The sequence below is a fragment of the Oncorhynchus mykiss genome, chromosome 23 (assembly GCF_013265735.2).
Source record: "Oncorhynchus mykiss isolate Arlee chromosome 23, USDA_OmykA_1.1, whole genome shotgun sequence".
Taxonomy (NCBI): domain Eukaryota; kingdom Metazoa; phylum Chordata; class Actinopteri; order Salmoniformes; family Salmonidae; genus Oncorhynchus; species Oncorhynchus mykiss.
Window position 1 is genome coordinate 23,296,857 of NC_048587.1, and position 25,140 is coordinate 23,321,996.

At 40.8% G+C, this 25,140-nt stretch overlaps 1 protein-coding gene and 1 long non-coding RNA gene across 2 annotated transcripts in view; both read left to right on the forward strand.

The window, feature by feature from the left end:
* Positions 1-25,140, forward strand: part of LOC110502463 (neuroendocrine convertase 2-like) — a 62,047-nt gene that overhangs the window by 14,766 nt on the left and 22,141 nt on the right. The window contains exons 2-5 of the mRNA XM_021580490.2: positions 2,568-2,672; positions 13,859-13,972; positions 14,414-14,522; positions 16,084-16,121. Of these exons, the coding sequence (XP_021436165.1) occupies positions 2,568-2,672; positions 13,859-13,972; positions 14,414-14,522; positions 16,084-16,121 (366 nt within the window). The remainder of the gene's footprint in view (positions 1-2,567; positions 2,673-13,858; positions 13,973-14,413; positions 14,523-16,083; positions 16,122-25,140) is intronic.
* On the forward strand, positions 16,961-19,494 carry LOC118943845. The gene is made up of 4 exons (XR_005039149.1): positions 16,961-17,955; positions 18,253-18,314; positions 19,247-19,359; positions 19,437-19,494. It is a non-coding gene; the product is annotated as an uncharacterized LOC118943845 (long non-coding RNA).

The window sequence follows — 25,140 nt, forward strand, 5'->3', positions numbered from 1 at the left end:
TACTGTACTGTACCATTGCAGTGAAGTCTGCTAATCAGACATTACTATAGCTCCATAAGCATACTGATTCCCATAGATCAGACTGGCACATGAGAATGGCCCATAAGAATGTGTTTAATTAAAAACAGTGACCTGGCACGCCAGCCTTTATTACAGCATATGGAGGTATTTCATTTGAAATGGGAGCCTTAGGCATGGCTCATACCATGCATCTAGGTTCTTCCCTCAATGATTTATTCTAGTTGATTCCAGCAGTGCACTCCACTGTCTTAAAATAGACCCTGTGTAGTGAAAATGTATTGATGCTGACCTTGTAGCTCTCTCTTTCATCTGCTCTCTATTCATCCTGTCACTCACACCATTACTTTCTTTTTTTATATATTTCTGTCTATTGCTTTATTTTTACTTTCTCACCTGTGTACTTCTCTCTCTATCACTCTCTCTGCCTCTGTCAACCCCTCTTTCTCATTCCCCCATTTCTTTCCATCCATCCCGCCTGGCTACTCCAACCTCGGCCAACAGCTCCCCCCCCCCCCCCCGCAGCTACTCGCCCAAGCCTCTCCAGGTTCTCCTTTACCCAAATCCAGATAGCAGATGTTCTGAAAGAGCTGCAAAACCTGGACCCGTACAAATCAGCTGGGCTTGACAATCTGGACCCTCTATTCCTGAAACTATCCGCCGCCATTGTCGCAACCCCTATTACCAGCCTGTTCAACCTCTCTTTCATATCGTCTGAGATCCCCAAGGATTGGAAAGCTGCCGCAGTCATCCCCCTCTTCAAAGGGGGCGACACCCTGGACCCAAACTGTTACAGACCTATATCCATCCTGCCCTGCCTATCTAAGGTCTTCGAAAGCCAAGTCAACAAACAGGTCACTGACCATCTTGAATCCCACCGTACCTTCTCCGCTGTGCAATCTGGTTTCCGAGCCAGTCACGGGTGTACCTCAGCCACGCTCAAGGTACTAAACGATATCATAACCGCCATCGATAAAAGACAGTACTGTGCAGCCGTCTTCATAGACCTTGCCAAGGCTTTCGACTCTGTCAATCACCGTATTCTTATCGGCAGACTCAGTAGCCTCGGTTTTTCGGATGACTGCCTTGCCTGGTTCACCAATTACTTTGCAGACAGAGTTCAGTGTGTCAAATCGGAGGGCATGCTGTCCGGTCCTCTGGCAGTCTCTATGGGGGTGCCACAGGGTTCAATTCTCGGGCCGACTCTTTTCTCTGTATATATCAATGATGTTTGTCATGCTGCGGGCGATTCCCTGATCCACCTCTACGCAGACGACACCATTCTATATACTTCCGGCCCGTCCTTGGACACTGTGCTATCTAACCTCCAAACGAGCTTCAATGCCATACAGCACTCCTTCCGTGGCCTCCAACTGCTCTTAAACGCTAGTAAAACCAAATGCATGCTTTTCAACCGTTCGCTGCCTGCACCCGCACGCCTGACCAGCATCACCACCCTGGATGGTTCCGACCTTGAATATGTGGACATCTATAAGTACCTAGGTGTCTGGCTAGACTCTAAACTCTCCTTCCAGACCCATATCAAACATCTCCAATCGAAAATCAAATCAAGAGTCGGCTTTCTATTCCGCAACAAAGCCTCCTTCACTCACGCCGCCAAACTTACCCTAGTAAAACTGACTATCCTACCGATCCTCGACTTCGGCGATGTCATCTACAAAATTGCTTCCAACACTCTACTCAGCAAACTGGATGCAGTTTATCACAGTGCCATCCGTTTTGTCACTAAAGCACCTTATACCACCCACCACTGCGACTTGTATGCTCTAGTCGGCTGGCCCTCGCTACATATTCGTCGCCAGACCCACTGGCTCCAGGTCATCTACAAGTCCATGCTAGGTAAAGCTCCGCCTTATCTCAGTTCACTGGTTACGATGGCAACACCCATCCGTAGCACGCGCTCCTGCAGGTGTATCTCACTGATCATCCCTAAAGCCAACACCTCATTTGGCCGCCTTTCGTTCCAGTTCTCTGCTGCCTGTGACTGGAACGAATTGCAAAAATCGCTGAAGTTGGAGACTTTTATCTCCCTCACCAACTTCAAACATCTGCTATCTGAGCAGCTAACCGATCGCTGCAGCTGTACATAGTCTATTGGTAAATAGCCCACCCATTTTCACCTACCTCATCCCCATACTGTTTTTATTTATTTATTTTTCTGCTCTTTTGCACACCAATATCTCTACCTGTACATAACCATCTGATCATTTATCACTCCAGTGTTAATCTGCATAATTGTAATTATTTGCCTACCTTCTCATGCCTTTTGCACACAATGTATATATAGACTCCCCTTTTTTCTACTGTGTTATTGACTTGTTAATTGTTTACTCCATGTGTAACTCTGTGTTGTCTGTTCACACTGCTATGCCTTATCTTGGCCAGGTCGCAGTTGCAAATGAGAACTTGTTCTCAACTAGCCTACCTGGTTAAATAAAGGTGAAATAAAAAAATAAAAAAATAAAACTCAATCCCTCCCTCTCTCTCTTTCTCACATTCTCTCACACCATTTTCTTTCTCTTTCCCAGCTTCCCTTTGGAGAGGGTCTTTTTCACTTCTACCCCCAGAACACCCATCAGAGGAGGAGCAAACGCAGCCTTCGCCACAGGCAGCACCTGGAGAAGGACCGCAGGGTAAGTAAAACACACACATGCATGTTTGCGCACGCACACACACACAGGTTCCCATGGATATGTGCCCAGATCCCCCGCCAATGCAAAACAATGGTTAAAATTGAGGCGAGCTCCTCAACCGACAAACTAGCCAAGAACAAATGTTTTTATCAAAGGTATAGTCTTGTCTTGGTACACAATAGTATTTTTTAAATCACCCATTCTTCTGTGGTATGAATATACTGATTAGGAGAGGCTTGGGCTGTAATACACTTATCAGGTTTGAAGGTAAGACCCAGGTACAGAGAGTGTCGAAGTAACAAAAGTTTGTTAAATCAAACACGGGCAGGCAAAGGTACAGGACGGCAGGCAGGCTCAGGATCAGGACAGGCAGAAATGTCAAAACCGGGCAAACTTGAAAACCAGGAACTGTAGACAAGACAGGCGCAAGGGGAAAACCGCTGGTAGGTTTGATAAACAAAACGAACTGGCAACAGACAAACAGAGATCACAGCTATAAATACACATGGGATAATGGGGAAGATGGGTGACACCTGGAGGGGAGTGGAGACAAGCACAAAGAAAGGTGAAACAGGTCAGTGCATGACACTTGTGTGTATAGTGCTGAAGTCAGTTCGATTTCTTACAGTAGCATAGTCACTTCGCATCAGCGTGTTATTCCATTCAACCCGTGTCACAATGAAAAGTACTAATTCAGTTCTTAGAACCTCTTGAAAGTTATTGCAAAATGTAGAATTTCCGCCTAAACAGATACAACCCAAATTATTTTTTTTCATGAGATGTCCATAAAAAATAACTACTAATCAAGAGCATTGGATTATAAGGTTCTATCTTCAAAAATATGTTTGAGATAATTGTCTTTAATATTCCGAACCCTCATTGGTTTGGATGGTGTAAGTAATTTTTATTTTGTTTTCTTTTGAACTTAACAATATTAATTGGGTTATTTAGAGTACTATATAGGTAGAGGACATTGAACAGAACAAGGCCGTGTCAACATCTACATTTGGACAAAAATTAAGATTTTATAGTCTCAAGATCTCATAATGCTGCATAGTTCTAGAATGGTCTGGTAAAAATGTTATACATTGTTGAGGTGTAATCACTTTCGAGGACATAAGCTCAAGTACCTACCGTAGTACAAATATTATGAAAATATGGAAAAGCATGGTGGGTGAATAGGGCTTGAAATTATGGAAATGAAATATAGTAACAATATAGTAACAATTCAGTTATATAGGATTTACTATAATATTTAACTTTTCTTATAACTGTAAAATAAATCTCATCATATTTAGTGACAGTACACATTTTTCCCCATTTCATATACAGTGCCTTCAGAAAGTATTTACACCCATTTACTTTTCCAACATTTTGTTGTGTTACAGCCTGAATTTGAAATTGATTAAATTGTAATTTTGTGCCACTGATCTACACACAATACCCCATAATCTTTGGCTATGCCGGATTAAGTGATAAAACATGCTAAACCGAGTCCTTTGTCCTTTGAAGAATGTCTCTGGTGGTCAATTGGATACGTTGTAGTAACGTCATTGTGTGGTAGATGGGATACTCTGTCTGTTCCTTCCTTTTTTCAGCTAAAAAACTCAACGGCTAGGAGGTACCACTTCTGTAGTGAATAAGAGATCAAAGTTCATACCATTCACAACCAAAGCTCACGCTGATGTTGGCTTCGTTCTGTGGTTATTATCTGAACCATTCTGACATCGGACCGTCGTTCTCACATCCTCGGAACAGGAGGTTACATTGTCGTCAAGGCTTTATATAGGAAGAGAGAGGAGGGCGTGTTTGAAAAGTTTTATTGCCCATGTCCCTTCACAGGGGCGGGCCACTGATTGAGCATAGCCCTAACCTTATGAAAACCCAAATCTCACATTTTAGAAGCTAAAATCACATTTAATCCCATCATGAATAATTTCATATTCAAACATTTAAATTGAACAACAATTCCATTTGAATCCGATAACTCTGGTGTGTAGACTTTCCACTGTAGAGTTTATGTCATCTTATCATTGATGAGAATGTCTCAGATGACAACCGAACTGACATCATATTCATTGAGTACCACCGCATATGTTCAATTGGTCGGATTACCAGAATATAGTTCATTTCCCCCCACCTTCTGATGTTCCCAGAATCTCTATGTTAACCAAGGGTTTTGCAAATGTAACATAAGTAGGGTAGAGAGAGGAAAAATGGTGGAAGAGGTATTCATGACTGTCATAAACCTACCCCCAGGCCAACGTCATGACAATGACCATTTGATCCCTTTTTTAAAAAAAACATTTTTAAAATTAATATATAATGAAAAGCTGAAATGTATTGAGTCAATAAGTATTCAACCCCTTTGTTATGGCACGACTAAATAACGTCAAGAGTAAATATGTGCTTAACAAATCACATAATAAGTTGGACCCATTCTGTGTTCAATAATAGTGGCTAACATGCTTTTTGAATTTTTTTAAAGACTACCCCATCACTGTTCCCGACACATACAAATAATTGTAAGGTCCCTCGATCGATTCAACCACAAAGACCAGGGAGGTTTTTCAATGCCTCGCAAAGAAAGGCACCTATTGGTAGATGAGAGAAGCTCCATATCCCTGTGAGCATGGTGAAGTTATTTATAAGGCTTTGGATGGTGTATCAGTACACTCACTAAAATGATACATGCCTGCTTCCTAACTCAGTTTCCAGAGAGGAAGGAAACTGCTCATGGATTTAATCATGAGGCCAATGGTGATTTTAAAACAGTTACAGAGTTTAATGGTTGTGAAATGAGATAACTGAAAACATTGTAGTTACCCCACAACAATAAACTCAATTACAGAGTGAAAAGAAGGAAGCTATATTCCAAAACATGCATCCTGTTTGCAACAAGGCACTTAAGTTATACTGAAAATATTTTGTCAAAGAAATGTACTTTTTGTCCTGAATAAAAAGCGTTGTTTTAGGTAAATCCAACACATCACTGATTACCACTCTTCGTATTTTCAAGCATGGTAGGAGCTGCATCATGCTTAGGGCTGTTATGGTGGCACTATTACTATCTTGAAGGCAGTCAAATTCCAGGTGACCATTTAGTGACGGTAATTAGGCTTCTTCAAGTTCTGATGCTGCTGGTCAGTAGTAGCCTACCAAACGTTCTAACTGCCTGTAACCCCACACTCTATTGCCCCTCTAATCACTCTGACAACAATGCAAATGTTAGCGGAAATTGAATCAAGCCCTTCATGAGAGCCCATGAGCTTAAGTTGCTCAACATTTCTATAGGTTATGCAATTGCATGAGAAAACAGTGTGATGGCCTCTATTAAAAAGAGGCGGATCCTATCAGCGTCCTACAGGCTAGGCCTACTATATTTATTTATCAACTTTCCTAATATTAAGCACATTACTTATCTTTTCAACAGGAGTATAGCCTACATGGCTGGCATGTAAATGGGCTTATGCCCATTTTAAGGCAAATAGCACATTCTTTTTTTGAGACTTTTTCAAATCAAGTTTTATTTATCTTTTATTTAACCTTTATTTAACCAGGAAGGGCTCATTGAGATTTGAAATCTCTTTTTCAAGAGCGTCCTGGCCAAGATAGGCAGCACCAAGTCATTACACAAAGACCAGACAGACAACATGAAAACTACAGGTAATCTAGCAAAAATAGATTGAATTCACAAAAGTATAACAAAATCAATAAACAGCAAATTAAAGACAATGACAGGTCAGGGAATCAGCCTCAAAATCCTTCATCAATAGGGACAAGTGTTTCAGGTTTAAAAGTATTTTGTAAGGCATTCCAATCCGATGGCGCAGAGTACATGAAAGCCCTTTTACCAAAATCTGTTAGGGCTTGGCTAACTGTTCCAAATGTCCAAAGACCTACATGTTAAGATTAGTTTTGTATCACAACAAAAGTGGCCAAATAACTTCTTAAAATAAAGTACATTACTCCACTTTACAAGGGGTGTAGAGCATAACTGGCATACATATGCAGCCATACATTTCAAGTTTGGGGAAGACAATTGTCACCACAAAAATGCAACTTTATAATAAAAGCAATTCATGCATAAATCACATTTGTGGTCCCTTTTGAGAATGGTGTTTTCCTGCTAATGGAACATTCATGCTTATAGCCTACTGCTGTGATTTGAAGTAATATCCTAATAGTTAATCATCATTTTAAGCTAAACATTCTCATTTGTTTCGTCAGGCTCATTACTTAAAACAGTTTTTTTATGCTAGTGGTTGTATTAATTTGGGATCGATCGCATTCCACAACTATCCCAGACTATGTTTGGAATATTTATTTCCCGCACAGAATAGGTCAACTTTTGTACTATGGGGGATAGTAGATTGACATAGGCTAGTGCTTTTGCGGTTTGGTAGGCCTACTTGGCTGACAAAAAATACATTTGGACTGTCTTTACTTGTAGCCTGTGAGAAAGACACGTGAGGAAGAGCCATGTGAGTGAGAGGTGCTTCAGCAAGCAGCTGGGAAAAGGGAATTATAATTATTATTTTCAGCCCAAGGGCACAACGGTCGCTGGCTGCAAAAGGCATGGATTTTTTTAGGGGGCATTACGGCCACACAAAGGGGATGCAGCTGGGAAATTTGAGGCATTATCAAGTGCTTGTCAAATTGTGAATTAGAGACTGATGAAGTGTGTACAGCCTGCACACAAAATAGAGCAGAGCTCATTCCTTTGTCACACCCTGGCCTTAGTATTCTGTGTTTTCTTTATTATTTTGGTTAGGCCAGGGTGTGACATGGGTGATTTACGTGTTTTGTCTTATCTAGGGTTTTTGTAGTCTATGGGGTTGTGTTCAGTTGAGTGTTCTAGGTAAGTCTATGGTTGCCTGGAGTGGTTCTCAATCAGAGGCAGGTGTTCATCGTTGTCTCTGAATGGGAACCATATTTAGGCAGCCATATTCTTTAGGTATCTTGTGGGTGATTGTTCCTGTCTCTGTTTTGCACCAGCTAGGACTGTTTCGGTTTTTCCACGTTTTCTTATTTTGTATAGTGTTCACGTTTTCATCTTTCATTAAAGATGTTTATAAATAACCACGCTGCATTTTGGTCTTCCGATCCTTCTCGCCTCTCCTCTTCGGAAGAAGAGGAGGAAATCCGTTACACTTTCATGCAACTTATTTCAAATAATCATTAGAGCCGCTTCATGCAGCCTTAGTGTATTAAAAATCAAAACATATAGACCAACATTTTTATCACAACTAGTTAGATAAAGAACTCTAAATGAACAACCTCAAATTGTTTGGAGAAAAGATCCTTTCTATTTTCAATTGTATTCTTCATACTATAAAATAATATTCAAAGTAAATCTTGTCTGCTAGTAAATTAACTAGTGTAGCCCACAGCCATATGGCATAGCCAGATCAGGGCCTAACATAAGGACAACTCAGAGTATGCTATTTTGTTCTTCTGAAATACACTACATTTCTATAGACCTGTCTAAAATAAATAATGGATTTATTGTGATGCCTATAATACATGGATTTATGAGACGTTTTAAAATGTAAATGTTCCAAAGAAGTGTCACTCCATATGCAAGTGTCGGGTGTGAACCTGACAGTTCAAGTCAGCTCCACGGACAGAGTGGTAACGGGAGAGCAGACCGGTGGGGTTTTCTGGCACTATAAGGCACTGGACTCTATGTTCACAGAGCGCTTTGTACACAAAAATGTTAGAAGTCTGCTAGAAGTCCCCAATATCTGGGATTTTAACATCAAAGAGGTTTAACGTTAAATATTTCTCTATCTAGCCAAGTTTATTCACATAGATATATCGTAAAGGTGAAAAAGGCATCGACAGCCCCTGGTTACTGGCTTGAAAAGAATGCCTACATCAAATAGGCACATAAAATAGGTTATACCAAGCATATAGAAATGGCCTCAAAACTGCTGCAGATTTTATTCAGCGATTGAAAAGAAGAGCATAATATCAGTACTTCTTCATGAACGGGTTGCTTTTATCAGGAATATGGAATGCAATTTCTGTGTTTAAGGGCGAAAGCAATTTGGTCGAAGATGCAATAGGCAGGCCTAACCACAATCATTATGATATATTATACACCGAGCAAGGCTATACAGAAAGTGTGCTCAAACCTTTGGGCTTGGTGGGCCAAAATATAATCTAAGTGGTGGGCCACGAGCCAAACAAATATACATCTTTTCTTTTTTTTTTTTGTGGGGGGGGGGGGGGGGGGGGGGGGTTGGCAGGCTTTTTAGGGTATTGTTAGACATAAACTATTATATTCATCATAGTGATTCAGGAGTATAATATTCTCCACCAACATTAGACAACTATACAGAAATCCCTCAAATTTCTGAAATACGTCAATTAAATCAATAATGAGAGAATAGTCAGATTAACTGATATCTAAAATAGCAGTGCAGATGACAGTCTTTCGCTAAGTGCAGAGATGAGTAATGCATCTGTAGGGGACTTTTACTAATGCTACAGACTTTGTGGCACAGCAGAAAGTTCAGCATTGTGAGTAAATAATGTATGAAGATATGAATGTGAGCCACTTCAGATCACTAATCCGGCAAATGGACGTAAAACAGCACTAACACGAGCAGATCTACATCTGGGATGCTCTGTTTTAATCAGCTGTCTGCTTGACATGATCCTATGTGCTCCTGCAGTTATGGGTTTTAGATTTTTTGGGGTTCTGAAGTGTTGGGAAAGGTTAGCTGCAAATTGTTTCTGCCTCCATCTCCTTTGAAGTATTACTAGCTGGTTATTCTGTTGTCTTTTGTATGTTTCTCCTAGCACAATGGATTGTATGAGCCTTTCGATTGCTTTGAAAGCAACTGTCCTTTTTGCCACTCTTGTGTTATGAAATGAGATTTTCTTTTCAGGTCATTGTCATTCATCAAATACCCAGGTTGGTGTAATTTTGCTGCATTCATGAGCCTCTGAAAATGTATTTAAACAGACACAAGGAGTCATCCTGATCATCCAGCAAGCCAGCCCACCAAAATATTTTTAACTGGCTTGTTGACTTAAGTATTGATTAGGAGTTTCTGGATTAGATGTTTTTCCAGCTCTCCAATAGAAAAGGTTGGGGGTTGGCTAATGTGATTCTAGATCTGGTTAAGTGCAACTTTTCCCTCAAGTTAACTACAGGTTTGTGACACATCTGCATGTGTCTTCATTTTTACATGATCCCTCTTCCCTGTCCTTTCATATCATGACATTCGTTCCACTAGATGAATATGACCTTTCAATTATAATCCATTGGCCTACATTTCTGACCAAGAATGTAAAAGGTACACCATCTTTGTACTTTATGCCATCTTTGATATCACAAGACATTTAAAAAAAAAATCCACTCCCTTGTTGAGACAGAGTAACATGTTTGAAGGGAATGAACCCATCTAAATGTGCTGTATCTCGGTGCTCTGAAATAGAGATGATTTAGAGAGAGAGAAAGGGAGGGAGCGAGCGGTAGAGAAATACAGGAGTACAGCACAGCCCTTTGAAATTATGTCTGGGTTGTTGGCATTTCTAGCATGCAGCTGGAACAGGGAGCAGGCGGAGAGTGGGTGGGGAGCAGAGAGGGGGGCGGGGCGCTGGCTCCGTCTGATGATGCGAGGGCCGTCTCGAGGGAAACACCAGTGATGTAATGGAAAGAACCGCTGATGGATTGATGGAAGGATGGAGGAAGATAGGCAAATTGAAGGAGAAAGGGAGAGAGATGAAGGAAGATGGGTGGTTACTTTAAAGTCTACACGAGTCTATTTTCCATCTATGTTGTTGGACAGTTTACTGTAGCTAAAGGAAACGGTATACAGTATACAAAACATACAATGCGTCTGACTGAGTCTGCAATCCTTTTGTGACAAAATGCTTAACCTTTTTTCTGTAACATAGGATTGTCATGGGTTCATACTGAGTGCGACGTATATCGGTTGCAGGTACTTAGGCAATAAAAAAAGACAAATTCATTTATGGGCTTGGTCCCTTTTAAAGAAAACAATAAACTCAGCAACAAAAAAAACATCCTCTCACAGTCAACTGCATTTATTTTCAGAAAACTTAACATGTGTAAATAGTTGTTTGAACAAAGCAAGATTCAACAACTGAGACAAACTGAACAAGTTCCACAGACATGTGACTAACAGAAATGGAATAATGTATCCCTGAACAAAGGGGGGGTCAAAATAAAAAGTAAGTCAGTATCTGGTGTGTCCACCAGCTGCATTAAGTATTGCAGTGCATCTCCTCCTCGTGGACTGCGCCAGATTTGCCAGTTCTTGATGTGAGATGTTACCCCACTCTTCCACCTGCAAGTTCCCAGACATTTCTGGGGGGAATAGTCCTAGCCCTCACGTTCCGATCCAACAGGTCCCAGACGTGCTCAATGGGATTGAGACCGGGGCTCTTCGTTGGCCATGGCAGAACACTGTTCCTGTCTTGCAGGAAAGCACACAGAAGAATGAGCAGTATGGCTGGTGGCATTATCATGCCGTAGGGTCATGTCAGGATGAGCCTGCAGGAAGGGTACCATATGAGGGAGGAGGATTGCTTCCCTGTAACGTGAATCCGACCATCACCCCTGGTGAGACAAAACCGTGACTCGTCAGTGAAGAGCACTTTTTGCCAGTCCTGTCTGGTCAAGTGATGGTGGGTTTGTGCCCATAAGCGACGTTGTTGCCGGTGATGTCTGATGAGGACCTGCCTTACAACAGGACTACAAGCCCTCAGTCCAGCCTCTCTCAGATTATTGCGGACAGTCTGAGCACTGATGGAGGGATTGTGCGTTCCTGGTGTAACTCGGGCAGTTGTTGTTGCCATCCTGTACCTGTCCCGCAGGTGTGATGTTCGGATGTACCGATCCTGTGCGGGTGTTGTTACACGTGGTCTCCCACTGCGAGGATGATCAGCTGTCCGTCCTGTCCCCCCTGTAGCGCTGTCTTAGGGGTCTCACAGTACAGACATTGCAATTTATTGCCCTGGCCACACCTGCAGTCCTCATGCCTCCTTGCAGCATGCCTAAGGCACGTTCATGCAGATGAGCAGGGACCCTGGACATCTTTCTTTTGGTGTTTTTCAGAGTCTGTAGAAAGGCCTCTTTAGTGTCCTAAGTAATCATAACTGTGACTTTAATTGCCTACCGTCTGTAAGCTGCTAGTGTCTTAATGACCGTTCCACAGGTGCATGTTCATTAATTGTTTATGGTTCATTGAACAAGCATGGGGAACAGTGTTTAAACCCTTTACAATGAAGATCTGTGAAGTTATTTGGATTTTTGCGAATTATCTTTGAAAGACAGGGTCCTGAAAAAGGGACATTTCTTTTTTTGCTGAGTTTGTGTCTTCTAGTCTTGTAAAGAGCAGGCTTAATGGCTGATCCCTTATCTATGGTGGTAAAAAACATCGGACGATGACTAGTCCGCTCACTCTCCACCATGTGTGTTTGCACATTTAAACACTGGGGGGGGGACTTTCTCTCATTCCATATCTGACTATTTTCAACAAGCACACAGTTGAAAACAAATATTTACAATGGGTTTATTCAATATTAGTAACTTAAAATCATAGTAATAGGTAACCTAGAAATGGTTGAATCACTATTGGGCAATATTTTGCCAGTAGCTGCAAGTTATATTTTAAGTCAAGTCGTTAAAGGGAATTTAAATATTTTGAATTCATTTGTAGCTTTGTGATGAAACTGTAACCTGAGCTTATGCAAAATCATGTTAATTCAATCTCCGGATAAGCTGTTAGCAGGAGAGAGATACGTTTTTAGAGCTTGTCTTAAGACAGCACTGTGTACTGTACCAGTCATTCTGAGCAAGGAGTTCTAAACCTTCCAACTAAATTACAGTGTCCTTGAGTAGCTGGTGACAAGTAGAGCAAGGTCCTTTTCTCTCTAATAACTTCCAGATAGGGCTGGAGAGAGAATAAAGCATTACTATACAGGCACTTGTTTGGCTCTGATCGCTGTCTGATTCATCTTCATTGCTATACCTTTCTTTACCTTAATTTGACTTCCTCAGTGTCGCTGAGAAGGGCAGATGATTCAAGGCTTTTATCTGTTAGATGAGGTCCAGTAAAATATTCAGCCAGGTTGCAAGTTCATGTAGCAGTATTGGTTATATTTTCAGACTTCATCCATTTTATTGACTTGAACTTTTCTGATGATGACATTGTGCATTTTGCTGTACAGTAAATGATAGATGAAAGCGTGTGGATTTTAATACATTTGCAGATGTGGAGATACCTCTGCTTTTAATGCTTGACAGTTCAATTGTTTCCTAATGGGATTTTTGGACTAAATGCTAAATAGGCTTAAATTACATTGCATTCAGGAAAACACACTGCCCCTTCACTAGATCATTAATGTCTATCTTTCATGTTGAATACTGTTTGTTTCCACAGTCAATTTATCTTGATTAGATCAGACTATATAACCCAGATATTAACAAACCTCTCCTTCAGAAACACCATTGTAAATCTTTATGATATGAAAAAAAACACCCTCTGATGTTGATCCTGTTTTTGCAAAAAGGGTCCATGTTGCAGCGGTGAATAAGCTCTTTAGTAAAAATCATAATTCTCTTTGATCCACCCCAAAGTGTCTTTGATGATGGGAATAAACACAAGGACTTTGTCAGGCCAATTGGGATGTTATTTTGTTCGCAAGGACACCATCTGAAACAGTCTATGTGTGTGTGTTGTGGTACTGTAGGGACCCACGGCCCCAGGTGTAGGCCCTGTGTGATTTAGATGATTCAGACTAGGACAAATAGAATTAGCCTGTTTAATGTGACGTCCTCCTCCCTACACCAGAGACAAAGCTGGATGTGGGAGGACATTAGGGATGTACTTTTAAACCCACGTGTAGTTCCAATGTACCAATGTGCTTTGATTTAAAAGATACAACGTTATGCCAATTAATAACATTCCCTTTGAATGTGTTCATCTCTATCGAATTAGCATAAATCCTCTCCAATGTACACTGTCTACAGTTATACAAATTACTTTCTAGGTTTCTAGGTTTCTAAGTGTTTAAGTGAGTTTTATTGTAAAGTTACAATATACATACTGACGTACATTCTTATTATACACTCTGACTATATTGATTCTGATGACTCTCAATATTAAGGGCTCATGGTGTGATATTTGCATTTCCTTCCTCAGGTAAAGAAAGTGTTGGACCAAGAGGGTTTCGGCCGACAGAAGAGAGGGTACAGAAGCATTGATGAAATTTATATCAAAATGACCGACCCCCTATTCAGCAAACAGTGGTATCTGGTGAGTAGTCATCATTCCATATCAGCCTCAATTATGTTATCTTACCCACTGATCACTGATCCCAGACATATTCACTGCTGCTCCTCCTATGGAGATGATGTCTTTTCATTAGGCCAGTCAATATTGTCCATGCCATCCCATTCATGTCAGCCCACTCCCCCAATGTTTACCCTGAACTGGCAAGTGTGACTTTCCTGTCTTCCGGGGCCAATGTGCCTTCATTTATTCCACTTGTCAGATTAAACGCTCCCCAGTAGGTTCCCAGCAAAGTACCATATCCGTGACATTTGCTTTTCCCCCTCCCTCTCATCCTCCACACCTCATCTCTTCCTCCCTCTTCCTTCCCCTTATCTTCCTCCGTGTTGAGTAGTTCTCTAATGACTCCTCGGCTGGGTGTCCTGCATCATGGCCTGTTTCCATATTGTTTGTGTGACAAATTAGATCAACACTGGCCAGGCTGATGGGACCCCCGGACTCGACCTGAATGTGGCTGAGGCTTGGGGACTGGGTTACACCGGGAGAGGCATCACCATAGCTATCATGGACGATGGTAGGTACCGGTATAGGCCTTACAGTTGAAGTTGTATCACTATCTCAGTAGAGATCATCACTTTGAGTGTAGTGCTGGGCTGGAGTTAAATTCTTTACACCAGGGGTGTCAAACTCATTTTGCCCGGGGGACACATTTGGTCTTCACCGAGTGCCGGATGGTTGAAAATTCGGTTATATTTCCTTACTGTCAAAATGTGCAATTATTAAACGTTTTTGATGTTTTTTTAAATTTTTGATTAGCCCTCACTGTTGAGCTTTCTTTTCGGTGATTGCTAGCAAGCTGAACAGAGTGAAGAGAATGTATAATGTAGAGCAACTATAATTTCTACACAGTTTCGATTTGGTTTGGTTTGGTATGTTTGATACCCCTGCTTTACACCCTGTAGCTCTTCAAGACCAGAGTTGGTAGCCATCGGTAACCATTGGTTGCTACTACATTGTATTTTGATTAGAAATAGCTTGAAAGGTAATATTCATCCACTTGTTATTGTGGTTAATTATAGTTCATTGTGACAAGGTGATTAATTAACTAATTACAGTGCCTTGCAAAAGTATTCATCCCCCTTGGTGTTTTTCCTATTTTGTTGCATTACAACCTGTCAATCTAAGTGTCACATGATCTGTCACATGATCTCAGTATATATACACACCTGATCTGAAAGGCCCCAGAGTCTGCAACACCACTAAGCAAGGGGCACCATGAAAAACAAGGAGCTCTCCAAACAGGTCTGTGACAAAGTTGTGGAGAAGTACAGATCAGGGTTGGGTTATAAAAAAATATCCAAAACTTTGAACATCCCAGAGCACCATTAAATCCATTATTAAAAAAATGGAAAGAATATGGCACCATAACAAACTTGCCAAGAGAGGGCCGCCCAACAAAACTCACAGACCAGGCAAGGAGGGCATTAATCAGAGAGGCAACAAAGAGACCAAAGATAACCCTGAAGGATCTGTAAAGCTCCACAGCGGAGATTGGAGTATCTGTCCATAGGACCACTTTACACTGTACATGCCACACAGCTAGGCTTTACAGAAGAGTGGCCAAAAAAAGCCATAGCTTAAAGAAAAAAGTTTTGCCTTGAAGAATTGGCAAAAATCCCAGTGGATAGATGTGCCAAGTTTATAGAGACATACGCCAAGACTTTGGGGGCTGAATAGTTATGCACGCTCAAGTTCTGTTTTTTTTGTCTTTTATCTTGTTTTAGGCATGTGGTGATAAGTGATAGGCATGTTGTGTAAATCAAATGATACAATCCCCCCCAAAAATCTATTTTAATTCCAGGTTGTAAGGCAACAAAATAGGAAAAATGCCAAGGAGGTGAATACCTTCGCAAGCCACTAACTTAAGTCATTTACCCCCACTTGAGCGTGCATGTACAGCGTACATGTACATACCAGCTCCCAATTCAAATGTAATAAGTACAATGTAAAATCAAAAGTCACCATTTCCTGTTTCAGATTTTCTTATAAAAGTCCAAATATCCCCTCAAGACCTGTATTCTTTTGAAGAAGAAATTGGAGCATTACCTCAAATTTCTGTTGAAATTATGTTACAGGGATCGATTATCTCCACCCAGATCTTGCATCAAACTACGTAAGTACTTGATCATTTCACAATATTCTCCAATAATTCCCTGAATTGCTGTTCTGAAATAAAATCTCACTTTGAAGTGCCATTTTTGGCTGGTCTGTTGTTGAGTGCCAGTGGCAGGTGTATTCCAAGTTTCCTTCATGGTTGGCAAGTCTCCTTGTGTCGTTTGAGGACAGGGAGACGGGCAGCCAGCCAACCAAGCTGTTTAATGTTAATGGGCTCAGCACTATGGCAGGCGGGAAGGCAGGCCGATCTGTCACTAGCACAGATAATGCCAGGGTAGCTAGCGCCGCATAATGTGAGGCTCCAACTTTAGAATACTGATAATAACACCTCAAAGAACTGTCAGTGTCGCTGGCCAGAAAGAGGAAGTAGTAAAAGTAAGGAACTACATCTTTGAAGTGTATCTTAAATAACTCACCACGCTCACCTCCCTCCAGAAATGTCACTTGTCTTTTCCTAGTAGCTGTCACGATCGTCGTATGGAGGGGACCAAAGCGCAGCGTGGTGTGAATCCATTATTTTATTGAATGATGAAAAACACAAAGAACACTTAAAAAATAAAAAATAAATAAATAAATAAATAAAATAAATAAAATAAAAAAATAAATAAAAATAAAAATTGCCGCTATGGTAACAAGTGCTGACACAGGCAACTACACATAGACAATAACCCACGAAATACCCAAAATAGATGGCTGCCTAAATATGGCTCCCAATCAGATACAATGATAAACACCTGCCTCTAATTGAGAACCAATCTAGGCAACCATAGACCAACATAAACACCTAGATGAAAACAACCCCATAAATCTACAAAAAACCCTAGACAGTACAAACACCCTAGAATTAGACAAAAATACACATATCACCCATGTCACACCCTGACCTAACCAAAATAATAAAGAAAACAAAGAATACTAAGGTCAGGGCGTGACAGTAGCACTGACTTTGCTTATAAATACCTTGTTGAGGGAAAATATAATTGATACGATTGTGATATGTTGGTGTCTCTCCTAACTATTTTAAGATGAATGCACTAATTGTAAGTAACAATGGATAAGAGCATCGGCTAAATGACTAAAATGTAAATGCAAAAATGGAACTCACATTACAAAACATATTATTTAACACTGACTATTAACATTGCAGTACTAATGAACATCTCCGGACTATGTACTCAACAAGCTCAGTGTGCAGTGTTAAATGGCCAAATTCTGAAATCCTGAAATGGCTGTTTTGCTTTGACTGATAGTGAGAGCTGTGATTCTTATCGTGTCAGATCTAAGCCAATGACAGAGGCTTTATAGCAGTCCATTGCCGATACAGGGAAACAGTCTTTTGTAAAACAGCACCATCCAATAATGTGTTCTCTTATAGAAACACAGTAATGAACAGCACTGAAAGGTTTGCTGCATAAGTGTAGTTGGACACACACACACACGCACACACACACACACACACACACACACACACACACACACACACAGCCTTTCCGCCATACCATTTTATCTTTCTTTTCATATTGGAAAGATTTAGAGCTTCCGAAATGAGAAGGTGAGAGATGAGACTGCAAAAGAGAGGGAGAGAGAGGAAGGGAGAGAGATGAATGAATGTCAACAATTTTCTTTCACTCTGAGGATATTGGAAAAGCTTCAAACTGTCATAAACTTTGTGGTTCATGCATGATTCCTGTGTGTGTGTGTGTGTGTATATGTGTGTGTGTTTATTTCTTGCCTGTGAACGGGGATGAGTCTAAGCCGAAAAATAGCCGTGAGATTGGCAGTCGGGTTGATGCAGGAGGAAAATGCTCTACTCGGCTGATGGATCATGATGTGTAAGGATCTAAAACTAACTTAGCGCAACACACTTCCTGTGTGTGTGTGTGTGTGGTGTATTTGTGTGATGTATATGCGCGTGTATGTGTTTGTATAGATCACTGTTTCCTGATCTTTTCATGCTGATCCTCTGCAGCAATAATTCCCTCAACTATCAGTAAAACTATAACGTATTGAATATGCCATTCATCATTCAATTGAGATTAAAATACATTTGTGCGTGTGTCTGAGTGTGTGTGTGCGTGTGTGTGTAAGAGGCTGATAAACTAATTTAGTGCATCTTCACTCTCTTCCAGGGCCGAAGTTCTTTTGATATAATTTCTACCTATTTCCTCAAAGCCTACAAACACTGCAATCAGTCAGTATTGATTGGTCTTCATTAGTATGCGCAAGAGCGCTCATTTATGTATGTGTGTGTGTGTGTTGTGTGTGTGCAGGTTTGCCATACTCTATAACACCTTGCATGAAATTTTTTCCTTGTAGTAAATTATTTATCTTCATTTCCCTATTATCTTTGTGACGAAGAGTTGTTAAAGACCCAGTGCAGTCAAAAATGTGATTTCCCTGTGTTTTGTATATATTTCCACACTATGAGGTTGGAATAATACTGTAAAATGTTGAAAATTATGACAATGCCCTTTTAGTGTAAAAGATGTTTGAAAAGACCCGTTTTGGTGGGATGGAGTTTTGGCCTGCCTGGTGAATTTGTTAAAACCTCTCTGGGCTATTGTATTTTGACGTCCGGATGAAAAGCGTGCCCAAAGTAAACTGCCTGTTACTCAGCCCCAGAAGCTAGGATATACATATAATTGGTATATTTGGATAGGAAACACTCTAAAGTTTCTAAAACTGTTAAAATAATGTATGTGAGTATAACAGAACTGATATGGCACGCGAAACCCCGAGGATAAACCATCCAAAAAATGAAAAATTCAGCCTACCACTATTTCCAATGGCTGTCATGTTAATTATGAGGTGAAAACCTCCCAGATTGCAGTTCCTAGTGCTTCCACTAGATGTCAACAGTCTTTAGAAAGAGTCTCAGGCTTGTTTTTGGAAAAATTAGCTAGAATTTGTAGTTTTTCTAAGTGTCTCCAGTGTTTTCATGCACATGGATGAGAGTGCATTCTTTGTTGTTTATCTCTGGTAAAGACAATAACGATTCTCCGTCTTAAATTGTATCATTTATTTACATATTAGGGTACCTGAGGTATGATTATAAACATTGTTTGACTTGTTTGGAGAAGTTTATTGGTAACGTTTGGGATTAATTTTGTATGCATTTTGAAGGAGGGAAAACGGTGGATTATTGAATAAAGCACGCCAGCTAAACTGAGTTTTGGGGGATATAAAGAAGGACATTATTGAACAAAAAGACCATTTGAAGAAGAAGATCTTCATAGGTAAGGCGTTTATTTTATCGCTAATTCTGACTTTCACCTGCCTGGTTGAAAAATGTTTTTGATGCTTTTGTGTGCAGGGCGCTGTCCTCAGATAATCGCATGGTGTGCTTTCGCCGTAAAGCCTTTTTGAAATCTGACAGCGGCTGGATTAACAAGAAGTTAAGTTTATTTTGATGTATTACACTTGTGATTTTCATGAAAGTTAAATATGACTATTTCTGTCATTTGAATTTTGTGATCTGCAATTTCACCGGATGTTGTAAAATCTATCCCGTTAACGGGATTTGATCCATAAGAGACTTTAATAGACCAATAAGAAAGAGAGTTCCAAATCTCTCTGCCTATAACAGCTAGTTTTCTATTTTCTCCTCCCCACGCAGACCACTCTCAGTCCTAGCAAAATTCTAGCTTGAGAAGTTTCTCTTTGCTAAGAATCACATTTTGTTTCCTTTTGAACATTTTAATTGAAAACAATCACGGTAAGGCACTGAATTGTTACTCAGAAATGTGATATTAAGATAAACAAATGGCTGCATTGTTGCTTTTAAAATTAATTGCCTATTGAATGACAGTTAAATCTAAATCCAGTCAATGTAATTTCATGCCAGGCTCCTGCTCTGGATGGTGATACACTCGGTAAATAGGTAAGATTAGTAAATCTACCACCGTGGCAGTGCAGTTATTATAAGATGAAAGGTGAATGGAGGGCGTTTACCAGGCTAAGTTGTGAAGCTCATTCGCGAGCGCACAAATACAGATAAACACAATAATTGGTTGGCAATGCAAATTCTAGAATCTCCACGTATGCCAGAATTAAGGAAGGTTGATACAGTGTATTCGGGAAAGTATTCAGACCTCTTGACTTTTTCCACATTTTGTTACATTACAGCCTTATTCTAAAATTGATTAAATCATTTTTCCCCCATATCAGTCTACACATATTGCCCAATAATGACAAAGCAAAAACTGATTTTTACACATATCTGCGAATTTGTTAAAATTAGTAACTGAAATATCACATTTACATACATTTTCAGACCCTTTACTCAGTACTTTGTTGAAGCACCTTTGGCAGCGATTAAGGTAATGAGTCTCTCCCATTCTTCTCTGCAGTTCTTCCCAAGCTCTGTCAAATTGGATGAGGAGCATCGTTGCACAGCTATTCTCAGGTCTCTCCAGAGATATTCGATCAGGTTTCCACTCTGGTTGGGCCAGAGCGTTGTCTTGGCTGTGTATTTAGGATCTCTCTGTACTTTGCTCCATTCATTTTTCTGTCAATCCTGACTAGTGTCCCAGTCCCTGCTGCTGAAAAACATCCACACAGCATGATGCTGCCACCACTATGCTTCACTGTAGGGATGGTGCCAGGTTTCCTCCAGACGTGTTGTTTGGCATTCCGACCAAAGAGTTCAATCTTGGTTTCATCAGATCAGAACATCTTGTTTCTCATGGTCTGATAGTCCTTTAGGTGCCTTTTGGCAAACTCTAAGCGGGCTGTCATTTGCCTTTTACGGAAAAGTGGCTTCCATCTCGCAACTCTACCATAAAAGCCTGATTGGTGGGGTGCTGTAGAGATGGTTGACCTTCTGAAAGGTTCTACCATCGCCACAAAGGAACTCTGGAGCTCTGTCAGAGTGACCATTGGGTTCTTGGTCACCTCCCTGACCAAGGCCCTTCTCCCCGGATTGCTCAGTTTGGAAGGGCGGCCAGCTCTAAGTAGAGTCTTAGTGGTTCCAAACATCTTCCGTTTAAGAATGGTGGAGGCCAATGTGTTCTTGCGGATTTTTAATGCTGCAAAAAAATGTTGGTACCCTTCCCCAGATCTGTGCCTCGACACAATCCGGTCTCGGAGCTCTACAGACAATTCCTTCAACCTCATGGCTTGATTTTTGCTCTGGCATGCACTGCCAACTGTGGGACTTTAAATAGAAAGGTGTGTGCCTTTCCAAATCATATCCAATCAGTTGAATTTACCACAGGGGGACTCCAATCCAAGTTGTTGAAGCATCTCAAGAATGATCAATGGAAACAAGATGCACTTGAGCAAAATGTTGAGTCTCATAGCAAAGGGTCTGAATACATATGTAAATAATGTATTTCTGTTTTTTATTTTGTAATACATTTTCAAAAATGTTCTAAATACTTTTCGCTTTGTCATTATATGCTATTGTGTGTAGATTGATGAGGAGAAACATTTATTTAATCAATTTTAGAATAAGGCTGTAACTTAAGAAAATGTGGAAAAAGTAAAGGGGTCTGAATACTTTACGAATGTACTCTACAATATATGAGACCTCAGGGAACTTTGAAAATGACACTCCATATTCAGAAGCTACTGACCGTACAGCTCCTTTAGATTATTGTACTTTTTTTGTTCATAATGAGAATATAATAAGTGGTACTCTGAGAGATGCATGAGAGCATTTCTAGTATATAGGTCATTTGAGGATGTGGTAGCCTAATATTTCAATACGGCAAGGGATTGAAGATCTAAGCAGTGCTGACATATCTCTTAGTCTCCAAAGTTGAGCTTGGAGACTTGTTCATCCCAATCTAACTTTTCGAACATTAAACCCTGTTTGAACCCTTTCATACTGTATGTTTTACAGCTTACAGTAAGTATGATATTAAGTGTGAACAAAGGATCAGCCCAAACCATATCATGTTTGCCTTAACACCAGTACCTTAAAACCAGTACCTAACACCAGTATATAACACCAGCGCCTAACACCAGTACCTTCTTGCCCTATCATCGAGCCTCAGCCTCAACCCTCTCTGTATACAGAGGTATCAACCCCTCCAAACAATCTTACTCATACTACAGGCACAGTGCTGGAAGTCATTCTCTTCACCTTCTTACCTGTAACGTGTAACTCTGTAACGTGTAACTCTTTAAAAACTCCCTGAGTCACGAACGCCACCCATACAGACAACAAGCTACAAATCGAGAAATGAGGGGGAATGGTAATTAGAAAAGACGGGGTTTTGATTGGGACTGAGCTAAAGGAGAAAGGAAGATGAGAGCGAGGAGTGGAGAGTTATAAAGAGAGAGAGAGAGAGAAAAACAGACTGTCAGAGAGAGAAAAAGGGGAAAGACAGTGACAAGAGACTTGTCGAAGGTGGCTGTTTGAAAATGTTTGGGTTAGAAGAGTGGTATAAAGAGGATGAGGAACATGAAAGAAAGAGTGGCTTTCAGACCACAAGAGAGTTTGAGGGATACATTATTTGAAGATTGTTTCAAAATAGCAATCTCAAAGAGAAGCAGGTGCGATAGAAAAAGAGGGAAAGGTGTAAAGAGAAAAATCGTTTTCAAGTAAAGAACAGATAGAGATTCCTGGTGGATTTATAGATTTGCGTGTGTGGGTGTGTGCATGCCTTCGTGTGTGTGTGTGTGTGATTCTTTTTCAGAGCAGGCATTTGCTGATTATGTATGCTGGGTTGATGACTCCGACAGATGTGTGCATGTAATGCATCTGTTTTCTCCTGCTTTTCCGCTGTTATTTCCACTCCTATTACTTTTGGACATGTGGAATTAAATGGCGGGAGTAATTGGTGTGTCAGTGTCTCAGCTGCTGTTCCTTGCAGTGACCATGCATTACTGTGGCCATTCATATTAGTGCTGTGTGTGTGTGTGTGTGTGTGTGTGTGTGTGTGTGTGTGTGTGTGTGTGTGTGTGTGTGTGTGTGTGTGTGTGTGTGTGTGTGTGTGTGTGTGTGTGTGTGTGTGTGTGTGTGTGTGTGAGTGTTGGAAAATGTCTTCATATTAATCTGGTCCACATGACATACAGTATTTCCATCAGACTGAAAGGTTTTCATTATAGCATGCTTGGCATGAGGGAATTCTAAACAATTATTTCTTGAAGCAATCAACCTTTTAAGGTCCCACACAGTCATCCTATTTCCCAAGCATGACCAAAATATCATCCATAATATCTTTACTCTATTAAAATGCTCAGAAATTACGAAATGTTAGATTTTCTCTCATCTCTAACTATCAGGAAGTTTGAAAAAACTTCTGAGTGAGCAGGGAGCTTGGGGATGGAAGAACAAAAACCATATAGTGACTATCAGGTGTGTTACAGAAAATATACCATTCACAACTTAAGGTATCTCTCCCCCTTATAATTTGGGATCAGATATGCTCTGAAAGCAAACATGTTGACATGAGTACCCTGATATCGGGGAATTTGTGCCATTCTGAAAAAATTGTTAGATTTTAGACAGTTAGACAGTTGCATTATCTAAATGTTGGCTACCATACATGAAAAACAGAAAGGAAAATGCTGCCCACTGCTGCTCATGCTCCCAATGGATGCCTGATGCCACAGGCATCCATTGGGTGCCACAGGGTTCAATTCTCGGGCCGACTCTTTTCTCTGTATATATCAATGATCTTGCTCTTGCTGCGGGCGATTCCCTGATCCACCTGTACGCAGACGACACCATTCTGTATACTTCCGGCCCTTCCTTGGACCCTGTGCTATCTAACCTCCAAACGAGCTTCAACGCCATACAACACTCCGTCCGTGGCCTCCAACTGCTCTTAAACGCTAGTAAAACCAAATGCATGCTTTTCAACCGTTCGCTGCCTGCACCCGCACGCCCGACTAGCATCACCACCCTGGATGGTTCCGACCTAGAATATGTGGACATCTATAAGTACCTAGGTGTCTGGCTAGACTGTAAACTCTCCTTCCAGACTCATATCAAACATCTCCAATCTAAAATCAAATCTAGAGTCGGCTTTCTATTCCGCTACAAAGTCTCCTTCACTCACGCCGCCAAACTTACCCTAGTAAAACTGACTATCCTACCGATCCTCGACTTCGGCGATGTCATCTACAAAATAGCTTCCAATACTCTACTCTAAACTGGATGCAGTTTATCACAGTGCCATCCGTTTTGTTACTAAAGCACCTTATACCACCCACCACTGCGACCTGTACACTCTAGTCGGCTGGCCCTCGCTACATATTCGTCGCCAGACCCACTGGCTCCAGGTCATCTACAAGTCCATGCTAGGTAAGGCTCCGCCTTATCTCAGTTCACTGGTCTCATGATGGCAACACCCACCCGTAGCACTCGCTCCAGCAGGTGTATCTCACTGATCATCCCTAAAGCCAACACCTCATTTGGCCACCTTTCCTTCCAGTTCTCTGCTGCCTGTGACTGGAATGAATTGCAAAAATCGCTGAAGTTGGAGACTTTTATCTCCCTCACCAACTTCAAACATCTGCTATCTGAGCAGCTAACCGATCGCTGCAGCTGTACATAGTCTATCGGTAAATAGCCCACCCAATTTACCTACCTCATCCCCATACTGTTTATATTTATTTACTTTTCTGCTCTTTTGCACACCAGTATCTGTACATGACCATCTGATCATTTATCACTCCAGTGTTAATATGCAAAATTGTTATTATTCGCCTACCTCCTCATGCCTTTTGCACACAATGTATATAGACTCTCTTTTTTTTTTTTTTTCCTACTGTATTATTGACTTGTTAATTGTTTACTCCATGTGTAACTCTGTGTTGTCTGTTCACACTGATATTTTTTATCTTGGCCAGGTCGCAGTTGTAAATGAGAACTTGTTCTCAACTAGCCTACCTGGTTAAATAAAGGTGAAATAAAAAATAAAATAAAAATTAAGACATATGGGTCAAAACGTTGTTATAAATAAAATCACCTGGGAGCATGAGCAGCAGTGTGCAGCGTTTTCTTTTCTATTCTCCATGAGTTTGCCTACAACTCCAGCACCTGCGGAAATTACCTGGATGTG